The 13,121-nt window shown below is 38.2% G+C and overlaps 1 protein-coding gene across 5 annotated transcripts in view; it reads right to left on the bottom strand.

Moving 5' to 3' along the window:
- Positions 1-13,121, bottom strand: part of LOC118791879 (phosphatase and actin regulator 2-like) — a 68,243-nt gene that overhangs the window by 40,444 nt on the left and 14,678 nt on the right. The window contains exon 1 of one of the 5 annotated variants that reach the window (XM_036549378.1): positions 4,717-4,942. The exons of the other annotated variants lie outside the window; for them this stretch is intronic. Within the exon in view, the coding sequence (XP_036405271.1) occupies positions 4,717-4,759 (43 nt within the window). The 5' untranslated portion in view covers positions 4,760-4,942. Of the gene's footprint in view, positions 1-4,716; positions 4,943-13,121 lie in introns of those variants that run through there. 5 annotated transcript variants of the gene reach the window in all.

Here is a 13,121-nt window from a genome sequence, read left to right as displayed (position 1 = left end):
GCCTGTAACGTTATCTATTAAAATGACGTTTATCTGAAAAGTGTTACTTTCGTCCCGGCAGATGTACCAGGCTTTTAGAAAACAGTATCATGAAGAAAATACGTAGAGTGTGATTGGTACATCCAACTAAACATAAGGGATCTAGTTCGATATACTAGTTGACTTTCTTTCAACCCAAAATCTTCAACACATTTCAGGTTGATATTACATACACAACAATTATTGCATGGTGCATCAGGGATACTTTTTTCCCAGGTTTCTGTTAAATCATGATTAGAAGTGAGAGGGTGATGCAAATGGAGCAGACTGGGTCATAATTAAAAGCATGCTACTAGTCTATAACAGAACTTTGCTAACATGTACGAGCAATAAGCAGTGAGCAATCAGACAATAATATTAATTTTTCATCATCAGTACCAAGGCTGTTTAAGCCCAATGCAAATACTGTGAAACTAAATATTTTATGACACATTTTTGAAGCAAAAACGTGCCTGTGGTTTTTGGGAAATGATGGTTATTCAGAATCTTATTCCACATAAATTTTGAGAATTTTTCAACAACCAGAAAAATAGCAAAGGTTACGTGACTACAACATCTCTTACTTTACAGAACATCTCTATGCAAATCTGATTTTTCAACCAATCTACGAGATTTACTTGCTGTGTGCAAACACGAAATCAGCACAAACATACCTTTGAGGAAAGAAACGGATTACCATCTGAGTGATGCTTACCATAGTTGACCAGGGTTATATTAGAACAACCCAAACTGCATAGTATTTGGAAAAATTAAATTTGTATCCATTTATCAGACATGTTTCCACAGTATGGTTTAAGATGCCAGTCAGTGACATCATGGATGCCAAGCTGAAGAGATTTCCAGAGTTAATTAGAAAATACACTATTGCAGAAGAGGTTTGAATTAGCCCTTATGGAGAGGCGGAAGGCCTTTCCTTCAACATGATTTTAAGCAACACAATGGGAGTAATACAATTTTCAAGCCTATTGTTTATCCTGAAATGGCATGACACACCCCATCTGTTGTGCCAGCTATGTACTGTTATTCTTTTAACAAATGTGTCTGTGCTGGATAATTAATGTTGTCAACACAGACAATAAGTACACTAACCCAGTAAGCTTGTATTACAATTAAGTAATACTTATGTATTAAAGTATTGCATGCAAAAGTATTGCTTAAGTCCACTGTTTTCAATAATCACATAGGGTGTGTAGCAGTAGTGTTACCATGATGCAACACAGTACAGCTTACAATTTCAACAGCTGTACAGTATATCTCAAAAAAATAGTTAAGCTACCAAGAAAGGGGATCAAATAAACAAACACTAAATAAAATGATGCTGCATTTTAATTGCAAAAGTAATACTTAACATTGTATTGCTCTTAAAAACAACAGAAAAAGCACACACAATGGAAAAAGTAAGGAAGAAGAAGTTAGCCTGGCAATTATCCATTTTAATAGTTGACTGAAAATATTAAAACACTTTAAAGAATCGAAACAAGCACCTAGACACACAAATGCACATTCAGTGCTCCTATAATCAACTTCTTCTTGAGTTGATCATGTCAACGTTTTTCCACTTTGTTTCAGAACACTGGACATAAAGACCACAGATGGAACCATAGCTAATGATGTAACCAACAGACCACTTATTAAGTAATCTTAACAGAAGCATATTGCTTACTGGTGGTTGTATAGACGATCTTGACTGAGATATCTTGACGTGCCTCAAAATCAATAGTGAACATTCACTGAAGTTTTAACTTATTTTAAGGTTACATTGTTGCCTTGATCTGAGTAGACATGCAGGCACAGTTGTGAAAAGTTAGTCAGTTTATTATGGCAGTATTAGTTCACTCAATGACATCTCAGAAGTGGAATCAATCACTTTAAAATAATAAATCAAAAGGGCAAAATTGGCCTCTTTAAAGGTGACCATTCTGAAGATTCCTTTTCAGAGTCCTTTTAACTCTGAAACCAATGATCAATCACAAACCCATTTAATATATCCACTGCAAAAGACCTGTAGAACTGTTACAATCCAGTGACTTCTAGAAATGCTCTCAGTAGTTCACTGCTGCAATCATTTCATGGCAGTAAAACAGGAAGACTTATTTCCCTTGAGAAATTGTGTTACTTTTCTACATGCATGAGAAAAAAGGAAATAAACCAAACAGCCACATGAATGTAATAGCAAAAACATCGGTCAAAAAACCCAGCTGCTCTTCAAAATAACTCATGGTCATGTACACCTTATCCAAGGTAATAAATACAAATTTCATCAAGTTTGTTTATGTCTACTCTGCTGTCTAACACTTCGATGCATCCCTTTATCTTATTATTTTACATTCCCATTGCTTTCAGATGACATGGTTAAGTGTCTTATACCAAGTTCACATGATTGCACACACTCACATTGTGGTACCAGTTGTCTCTGTTTCGGTTACAAAAAAGGAACGGGGTCTTAAGGAAATTAAGAACAGACCACATTGTTTTGTGTTAAACCCTTACAATGGACATTCTGTGCTTTCCATAAGGGGGGGGGGGGGGGGCTTGTTCTCAAAATCTGCAGATACAACATTGGTGAATATGCACAAAGCAAGCTAAATGTAGAATCCAAACCACTTGTGGACAAAGCTTTTCTAAGATGCTTTCCCATAAGAGTGATGTTGAGGCAAGGATCATTTACCTCATTATTCGTTATTTATCTGGGGATGAAGAGAATGCCTAAAGTATGAACCTTGTTACTAGATTACTAGGTGTTCTTGGAGGTAATCCCAGAACACCTTTGAAGTTATACAGCTGTAAGGGATACAACCCTGTGGCCTGAAGGCTGCAGGTTCACATCCCAGGTGTTAGACTACAGCTTCTGTGAGAAACTGAGATCTTGAATCAACTGCATTACATGACTCAAATTGCAGTTGTTCTGGATAAGAAAGTCATGACATGAGTCATTTTTCACATTTTTATGAACACAACCATATTCAATATGAAAAAATACTAACTATACCTTTACTGCTGTATAGACATACTATGTTGAATTTGTAGCATAGTGGTTAAGGAGCAGGACTCATAACCAAAAGGTGGCTAGTTCAATTCACCACGGGGGCACTGCTGCTGTAGCCTTGGGCAAGGTACTTAACCCACAATTGCCTCAGTAAATATCCAGCTGTATAAAATGGATCACATTGTAAAAACCTGTAACTGACGTAAGCCACTCTGGATAAGAGCATCTGCAATAATGTAATGGAATGTAATATTACCGTGACCTGATTGTTCTAATTTTCTAATCACCCAAATTTACTTAATGACTGAAACATTATGTAGACAGTGTTAACACGTTTTCACAGCTGGCAATAGCTCAATCCGCTCATTTAGGTTATTCCAGAGTCACTGGCGCATGGTCTGTACAGGACATATCAAATTATTTTTCCCCCAGGTTGATCGCGTGAAACGGTTGTCCACAGCTGACCATATCTGAGGAGACAGCAGTGCAGGGGAGGCAAGCCTTTTTGAGGAGATATACTCCTTCGAAACACAAGCGCTGCTCTGGTTTTGATTCCAAAGGCTGGAGTCAACTTACTTAATGGCACACGCTACAATAAAGATGTCGTTAAGTCAAAGCAAAGTGATCTACATAAACATATCATCAACAGCAGTACACGCATCTACTTACATACTTAAGTGTCCTAAACTTTCAAGAATACAGGCATTATACCCCCGCGTTCCAATGGCCTATGAACTAGCTAAATTAGCTCATCAAGTTAGTCATTGTGCGGACACGTATTTAAAATGATCTTCGGCTCTGTTTCATACGGAATTTTAATAGTCAAGCCTCAACAATACTCAACTTTATATAATAATGTCTTGCATGATCTAGATAACACTTTGGAATTCTACGGCTGTAATTTCGTTGTTGCTGTACTGTGGTTCAGTTTCAGTATCAAATGAAAATGTTCTCAATGATACATATAGCTACATTGTAAATTATTTCAAAAAGCAACATGTATACGAAACCTGCAGAAATGAAAGGAAATATGATGTATTTCCTTGAGTAAGACTTAAAATTCAAAATACCCCAGAAAAAAAAACATTGTTCAGTTGGTATACTTTCCATCTGTTGTTAATTTTAAGAATGGTATTTAACAGTGTAAATCGTCTTCATATTCACAGCATATGAGTAGCCTACAGGCTCGCTATCAGTCAGATAAAAAGGACACCCCGCTAAGAAATGTTAAATATTCCATCCTTTTGATTTGAACTTTGTGATGATTATAGTTCTCAGACATTTGTGTTTTTTTTATTCTGCTTACTTTCAGAGTTTATATTGTAGATTACAATTTAATAATTTACTCAACGCACGTTTTCGGGAAACGGAAACTAGCTAAAAAATAATACAAGCTAATGCTTTCAGTAAGAGCTCTACTAAGTTACTTTCTCATTGTGCGTTATTTTCCTTCGCGCTTTCCTCACTTATTTGTCGATCGTTAAAAGATCTCCGAAGATACAACGGTCACGGCACAACTGGGTTAACGTAAGCATCTGCATACTAGTCCCGTTAGATTAACAGTCAACTTCAGAAGTACTTCGCCACATACAAATGACTTCACTGAGTAGGCTACAGGAAGCCAGGTCATACAGCGGCATGCGTGCATATACAGCTAGTCATTCTAAAATATGGGCGACAAATTCACTTACGACTCGGACTTTGAGACAAGGTGGAAACCGACGTCTGCCCCATTTCTTAGTCCGTCGAACCAACACTCATACGGTCACCGGTACTGTTTTCCGACAAGGTCTTCTGGTTCGCGTCCTCCGAGCGTTCATTTCACCGTCTTAAAACGGAGTTGTTTGATAGTGCTCTAAAAACTTAGCAGGCACACTCCCCAGAACAGCGCTGCGTCCGCTTCTCAGCACAGCCGTATGCCCGTCATTCGTTTTTGCGGATAACTCCCCGTCAAAGGTCACGGAGTGGGAGTCCCTTGCTACTCCGGCCCAGAGCTCTATCGGAGGATATCAAAACGCCCACGCGTTCCACTTAAACAACCAGCAGCCTCAATAAAATGCTTCAGGCCTGTGAGAAAATAATTTTGGCAGTTTGTTGTCAAATTCGACAATGAAGTAGCCTGTAAATATGTGAATATAAACTGTAAAGTTGGTTAGTAGTTCACGGTCGTAACTTTCAACAGAATTAATGATTGGCACATTTGCTTTGCGATCAGTTCAGCTGGCCAAAGATATTAACAATATGACATGATGTTGATGCCTACTTACTGGTCATTTTACAGCATTATGTATGGTGTAAAGCTGTAAAAAAATAACGACACTGCAGTGCGTTTTGTTCAACCTAAACACAGTGTACCCTGGAATGATGAGGTAGGACACGTGCTGCATGGGTCCATACAGTTGGAAGATTGCTGAAATTCAGAAACCGTTGTCTGTAGGCTGTAGAATCAAGAAATAACAATCTCATTGCATTAATTTGGATTTAGAAATCCACATACTGAAGCCACAATGTATTGAATAAATCTCTCAGATCAGAATGGCATACATTTGGAGCGCAGTTCTAACTCCTTTGAATGTTAAGACTATACTGCACATGGAAAATAGTTAAATTCACAGCCACTTCAGAATTTGAGCCTGTCACTTAAGTGAAAACATTCCCTTCTCCTTAATTAATGGATAATTTTTCATCAGGTTATGAGATATACTTTTGCTGATACCACACTGCATTGAAAACATAAAGACCATAAAAACCTCAGGAATATTGTGATGTCATTATGGGCCATATATTATTCATTGATTATGTGTTTATTAGTATATATACACAATAAATTTGTATACATTACATTTTTCTCAATTCCTTAAAATAAATGTTGGTTCTGTCATGTTCAGCTTGGAAGCTCCTTTTAGCTGTAAATGTCATAAAGCTAAGAGAGGGAAATGCATTAGACTACCTATGCAATACATGACATATCAAAAGGCTAATATAAGTGTTGCAAGCTCTGTGAAATGCTATATGTGAAAGTATGATCAAATATGACATCCAAAACATAAAGGTTATGTTTTCATACATGGCAGCACATTTTGAAGAGCAGTCACAGAAACTATTACATTTTCGTGTGTTCTAAACCCTAAAAGTCACAATAACACATGCATAAAGCTACAAATATGACAGTGACAATGAGTGATACATTTTCAAATACAAACTGGGTATATGGTTGGTACATAGTAGTAACATTCAAATGCATGTATTTTTAAATTGTGTATATCTGTCTATCTGTGTATACACACACGCACACACACACGCACACACACGCGCACACACACACACACACACACTTCCACACCCATGGACACTGCAGGGGACCTTGATCATACTGAACCATGAACATCTACTTCTGTATCACTTTCTACATCTCTCACAAATACACCATAAAGGAAGAGATCTCATGAGGTTTATAGTCCAAGGACAAGCTCTGCAACAGACTCACAGATTCATGCCTCACATGTTGGGGCACCACATCCAAGCATACTGGCACAATTTTAAGCCAGGGCTTTAGGGACCCCTCGGGGTTGGTAATTATATGAAGAAGATTAACTGCAAACAAATAAAACATTAAAATAAAAAAATAATTGCATTAAACATTATTTTAATGCATCCCACTTGTCTGTGGCATCTAAATATATCTGGTGTGTGTGTTTGTGTGTGTTTCAGGTATTACTGCCGTTCATTAGTTGTTCAGCAGTAGATACCATATCACCATTTAACACAAAGACAGTCTATCTGGCCAATAGGGGTTCCTGCTTTTGTTGCATAATTATGAATAAATCTGGGCTCCCAAAAGAGTTGCAAGTTCCTGAAGAACAGCCAGTGATGCCATGACGTGCAGTGCACATTTGCATCCTCTCTTTCTCAGTGCCTCACTGTCACTCTGGGTGGAACCATTTCAGGAAGGGTCCAGCCCACTCCTTCTCCTGAGAACACTGAAACCAAGCCAGCTGTAGTGACTCAACACATTGTTCTGCAGTGGGATCTCAGTGCAGACCATCCCCCTGCCTGCTGAAGCAATGCATCTAACGCAAAATAACCATAATGTGGCCAAGCTGCCAACTAGGGTCTACAAGGCAGCTGCAAGCCCTAAAGAGTGCTTGATAATCTGTGAGGGTTTCATTCATTCTGACCTGTCATGCTGTGTTACCCCGATGCTCTGTGGTCTCTCTGTGACACCATGTTCTGCATTAGCACTAGGTAAGACACAGGCGACTTCCCTCTCCCTCTCCCTCTCCCTCTCCCTCTCCCTCTCCCTCTCCCTCTCCCTCTCCCTCTCCCTCTCCCTCTCTCTCTCCCTCTCTCTCTCTCTCTCTCTCTCTCTCTCTCTCTCTCTCTCTCTCTCTCTCTCTCTCTCTCTCTCTCTCTCCCTCTCTCCCTCTCTCTCTCTCTCTCCCTCTCTCTCTCTCCCTCTCTCTCTCTCTCTCCCTCTCTCTCTCTCTCTCCCTCTCTCTCTCTCTCCCTCTCCCTCTCTCCCTCTCTCTCATGCTGACTGCTGTGACATGGTAAACTGCTACTTTGTTGTGGATTTTTAAAAATCTCTTTGTTTTCCAAACTTTAGCTACATCACAGGGAAAAAAAGCCATAACATCCCAACCCCTTACCCTTAAAAAAGCTTTTTTTTATTAGGTTATTACAGATGTGTCTTTGGAAAACAGCTGACTCATGTGCAGTTAGTGTTCTTGTAATGTAGGCTCTTTGGCAATCATTCTAAGCATTCCATGGACCATCTCCATAACCTGACTGTGAAAAAGCAATTTCTAAAAATAGTCAATATATCAGTTCAAGCTCAGCATTTCAGAACTAAACTGCAATGAAAGTCTTTGCACCAAAATAAGCAAAACAGCCTTCTCTGAGTACCCTCAAACTTAGTTTACAAATACACATATTATAAAAATTAAAACACACATACAACTACATTAATCCACAAACACATAAACATGCACTCAGGTGACAACACCACATACACACACACACACACACACACACACACACACAGACACACACAGACACACACACACTCACACATCTCTCAAGGAACCTACTTAGTAGGCACAGTAATCTTCATGACAACCATTTACAAAGTTCCCCTTCTCTGAAAATAAATGTGAATGCTGATGACTCTACAGCTTAATCTGTCAATAAAACAAATTGGTTGTTAAATAAAGAAAAAAAATCACATGCCTTTTGAGAAAAGTGGCATGTCATAACAGCCCAAGTGTTGCAATGACTGCAACTTGCTGGTCAATGTGAAAGACTGCCATCTACCGGTTTTCCTACAAATCTTGCTTGAGGTCATTCCAAGAGGTTGCACTCTAGGATCAGGGCTGGGTTTTACAGATCAGGTCAGTTATACAAATTAAATTCTTCCCTTTTACCATTCCTCTGCTCTATGTCCTCACATCAGTGTGTCGTGTGTGGCTACAGGACAGCAAGTTGTTCAGTGAAAACAGCATTTGAATTAGTAACATTGCATTATATTGCCACTTTCAGACTGCGTTTGATGTTTCTCAGATAATGTGCCATGCATGTATTTCCCAGATTTATTCTTTGATGTTATTATGTACTTCTCATTATTAAAATTAGCTGCACATAAAGCTTTCAAACTTTTCCCTCTATATCCTTCCTATTTTGGAGTTGCCAATTGGATGTTATGTTTGTGACAATGCAACAATCACCGTACTCATGCAGGAGTGCTGGGGTGTAGCAAAAGCAATCCTTCAATACACTCTCACACCAAGTACAACTCCAGTATTTTTCACACTGTCAGTCACACCACAGTGAGCGAAGCTCCAACTGGAACTAGTATCACTGCTATTCCACACCCTCTGACATAAATCACACAGATCTGGATCCTGATGAGACCACTTTAGTCACATTTCATACGAGCTGGTTCAACTTCACACTGTCAACACACAAGACATTAAGGCATTAAAAGTCAGGTATAAAGATTTCAAAATTTACACACCCACTTTCCCTTGTAAATAATACTTTAAAAATTACTTCCTTGAATAAATCCATTGCTTTCACATTAAAATATCAATAAGGAATACAGGCAATAAACTGATCAACTCCAGTCTAGAAAGTACTAAAAAAAACCTTCAAGATTTATGGTGTTATTACTAACTGATGTGTAAAAATGAACTATTGATATGCAGCAATCTATTTCTTATTTCCTAGCATAATTAACAGCTGGATAATAATATGATGTAGGGCAGTGTTTCCTAAACCTCTCCTGGAGAACCACTTGTCCTGCATGTTTTAGATCTCTCCCTGCTCCAACACAGCTGATTTAAACGATCAGTTTGTTATTAAGCAGCTTGAGGAGGTCATAACGAATTGATCATTTGAATCGGCTCTGTTGGAGCAGTGAGAGATCTAAAACATGCAGGACAGGTGGTCCTCCAGGAGAGGTTTGGGAAACGCTGATGTAGGGCATTTTTATTACTTTAAGAGAAACCCTCTCACCCAGTAACGACCTCCTGAAATGCATGGCTTTCTGGTTTAAGCATTGTCTCAGTTCTTGACTATTTTAGTGCATCCACTGAGAGGGCAGAATCTCACAGGAGCTGAGATTACTGTTCTGATCCCTCCAATCAACACAGGCTGGAGGATGTCATAGGCCTACCTCTACATTGTAATTTTATGACTTCTACATGTGTGGGAGGTAGTATAGGGCCAGCAGCTTTTCCAGTGTGTCGATAAATCAAATCTGGAGTAGTCTGAGAAACATCAGGACCTAATAGGAGGCCTAATGATGCATCCATAGGCTGCACACACACACACACATATACATATATATATATATATATATATATATATATATATATATATATATATAGCTCACTAGCAACCAAGAGGGCCCATAAAATATTAACAGGCCACTCAGCTCACAAACACAGCAATTATTGTTTAAGTGGTTCACAATTAACTCTATATGCTTTTAGGTCCTTCCTCCTTTAAATGATTTATACATTAACCCCAGCTCTGAGGTAATCTAATGGAGACATAGACCTAAGTAATAAATAGTATAAGGTGGCTCATATGTGTTTTTAATTTATCTTCTACTATAGCAAACTTGTATTTCTGTTCTGTTTCTAATTTGGCAATGCATCTGTTGGGCCTTATTATGAAGACATATTACATTATCATGCATTACAAATAGATTTTAAATGCACTACAGCGCATTGCAAAACTGGTACAATGTTGTTTGACATCATATTTAGGGCCTCATTAATTTAAAAACTATCAATGATTTACTTTCTTCAATATGCCTTATGATAAAGGTAATATAACAAAAAATACATATCACTTTCAAAATATACTGGTATCTACAAATATCATTCTACTTTAATTAATGTGAATGAAAATGATGTCAAATTGTGTGCATTATAAAATTTGTCTGAAATACTTATGAAATTGAATGTATGAAAAGACAATAACTTCCCTGTTTTGGGATATGTACCACGTGTTTTGAGATGTACACCTTCCAACCTTTTGGTTACAATTTCAGCTCCATAGCCACTATACTACACATAACTTGTGCAAGTCTAATGTTGTTTTGTAAGGAGCTATTGACATGGCTTCCCTTTTTTTCTTCAATTACTCCCCCACCCTTCACATATGGCAATGTTTATAATGTTTAATTACATAAGGGTTATAACTCATCCAGTACATTCATTTCAAGGGGCTTTGACAATCTGACTAGTTTTGTGTCCCCAACAGGCCCCACTGTCACATGTGGAGCTCACTCACACTGCTTTGATGCCATATTAAATATTTCGGCTCTTCTGAAAAAGACATCAAAGATGATGACATTTTAGCAGGCATTAAGGATATCTGGAAAATGTATATGTAAGAACAGGTATCTGAAAATGTAATCAAGCAAAATTATTCAGCTGGACATTTTATTTATACAAACATAACTGGCTCTTACAAGACGATATAATAAATTCTTGAAACAGGTCTATTTCACGGAGCAGCTCTGGTTGTTCATGTAATCTTCAACTTCAGTGAGCTATTATTGTAAAACAGACCATAAATTTGGTATGATTGTTGAAGCTGATGGCAATAGATAATAATTAATAAGCAATCTACTGCAGATGTCACTAGTACTGTGAATTCATTTGTGAGATGGAAAGTGTATTTTCATACATTCAGGCTAGATATTTCAGTATTCTATAGTCATAAATTTGGATGTACTATTTTTTCCCAAGCAGCCTGGAAACTCCAGTTATTTCTGTAAGAATAATGACTCACTGCACAGAGCTGCACTCACTCCCACAGTGCAGGAGAAGAAGCATGTCTCATAAATTGAGTTATTTATGCAGGGTAATTGCGCACTTCTGCATGAATATGTAAATCACAACAAAACTTACTCACTCTCTCAACTTTATAATGTAAAATTTAAGCAACAAGAAATCAAGCCTTGACCTGAGTAATCGATTCAATTATTTCTCATGGTTGACCGTTCAGTTAATTAACCCCTAATTTATGGCCCTTGGTCTCCATCTGGGTTCCACTAAAAGGTGAACATCAAAGGGAAAGATACAGTGCACCTCTGGCTGTTTACTGGGGGGAAAAAATGATTTGGAGTTTACCATTTAACAACTGTCATTAAATGCATACATTATCTCTAATTGGGGACTGACAATTTTTTGCCCAGTCAACAGTTTCCCTGGGTTTCATTTTGTCATAAAAGTGACTCTGGTGTCCCAGACAAAGACCAATACTCTGCATCAGCACATTTGTCCAAGTTAAAAACAAATCTATGCCAAAGTGTTCTAGAGGTAATAGGTACATGTCTATCACATTCAACTAATGTAACTTAATGGATTAATGGGGAATACATACTTGTACTTTCCCGCATCCAGATAATGCATTCTTAGATGGGACAGAGGTGGATAGGATCAATAATGATGGCAAGGTTCGTAAACTGCATGAAAACAGTGCAGCTGGGGAGAGCTGGGCCTGAATCAGAGGCATGGTAATGTCACTGAAATGCGGTGTCAGATTTCAGGGAGCAAAGGGCACGCACACACACACACACACACACACACACACACACACACACACACGGGGGTAAGGTTTCACACAGTCTTCCCCCTGGATGTGCTTGGACACTCTGCCTCTAATCATACGCTGTGTAAATGCATTACATGATCCAGTATGCCTGGAGGGTGCAAATTGTATTTGAGTAAAATGTTGGCCCACTTCTTCCCTAACAGGACATTATAGTACAACACAATCTCTGATGATCAATGTCTCAGATCCTGGCAGTAAGTGACAAATTGCGGCATTTTCTCAATACTCGATTGGTCTGGTTCCTTGCTGTAAAGACAGTCCATGTAATAATAGCAAATTACAAGAAAAACTGAGCATACAAAAAGGGCAAATGCATGCAAGTTTCACTGTGATCAGAAACAAGGCTTTATGATCACAAAGATGTATGAGAAAAATACCAGCAGGAGACCATGGGCTCTGTTCTGATCAGACCATCCTGTAGAAACTAAAGATAGAGACTGTGATTCAACAAGTATTGACATATTGGTCCTGAGATCCACTGCTAAAAGACACTCATCTGTTATCTACATTTCATATTGCATATTTTACAATATATTGGCAAATAACACTTTTGGAAGCTACACCAGATCCTTCAGCAACCCCTTTAAACAGATTCAATTCTCCCCTTCTCTTTCTCTTTGAGAAAGGCATCCAGTATGACTGTGCTGTTCGACATGGGAGTTCAAGGACCAAAGCTGTTAACACATTCAATAGAATCATTCACATTGTTGTTAATACATTCAATAGAACACAGGTGTCTACTTAGCCACACAGACCAATCTCTACAATGGCAATAAACGCCCAATTCTGTAGAAAATCTGAAGAAGAGGACATGTCAATTACCAAGACCACATCTGTAGTTTTGACCTAGTATTTCTTAGAAAAGTTGCAGTTTGCTATGAACTATGAACTGAAAGCAGTTTTAATGTGTATTTTAATCAGTCCTTTAAAGGGATTTATTGTTTTGCTTTTTGTTAAAGTAAGGAGA

This window comes from Megalops cyprinoides, chromosome 1, assembly GCF_013368585.1.
Source record: "Megalops cyprinoides isolate fMegCyp1 chromosome 1, fMegCyp1.pri, whole genome shotgun sequence".
NCBI lineage: Eukaryota > Metazoa > Chordata > Actinopteri > Elopiformes > Megalopidae > Megalops > Megalops cyprinoides.
This window is presented reverse-complemented; position numbering and strand designations above follow the sequence as displayed.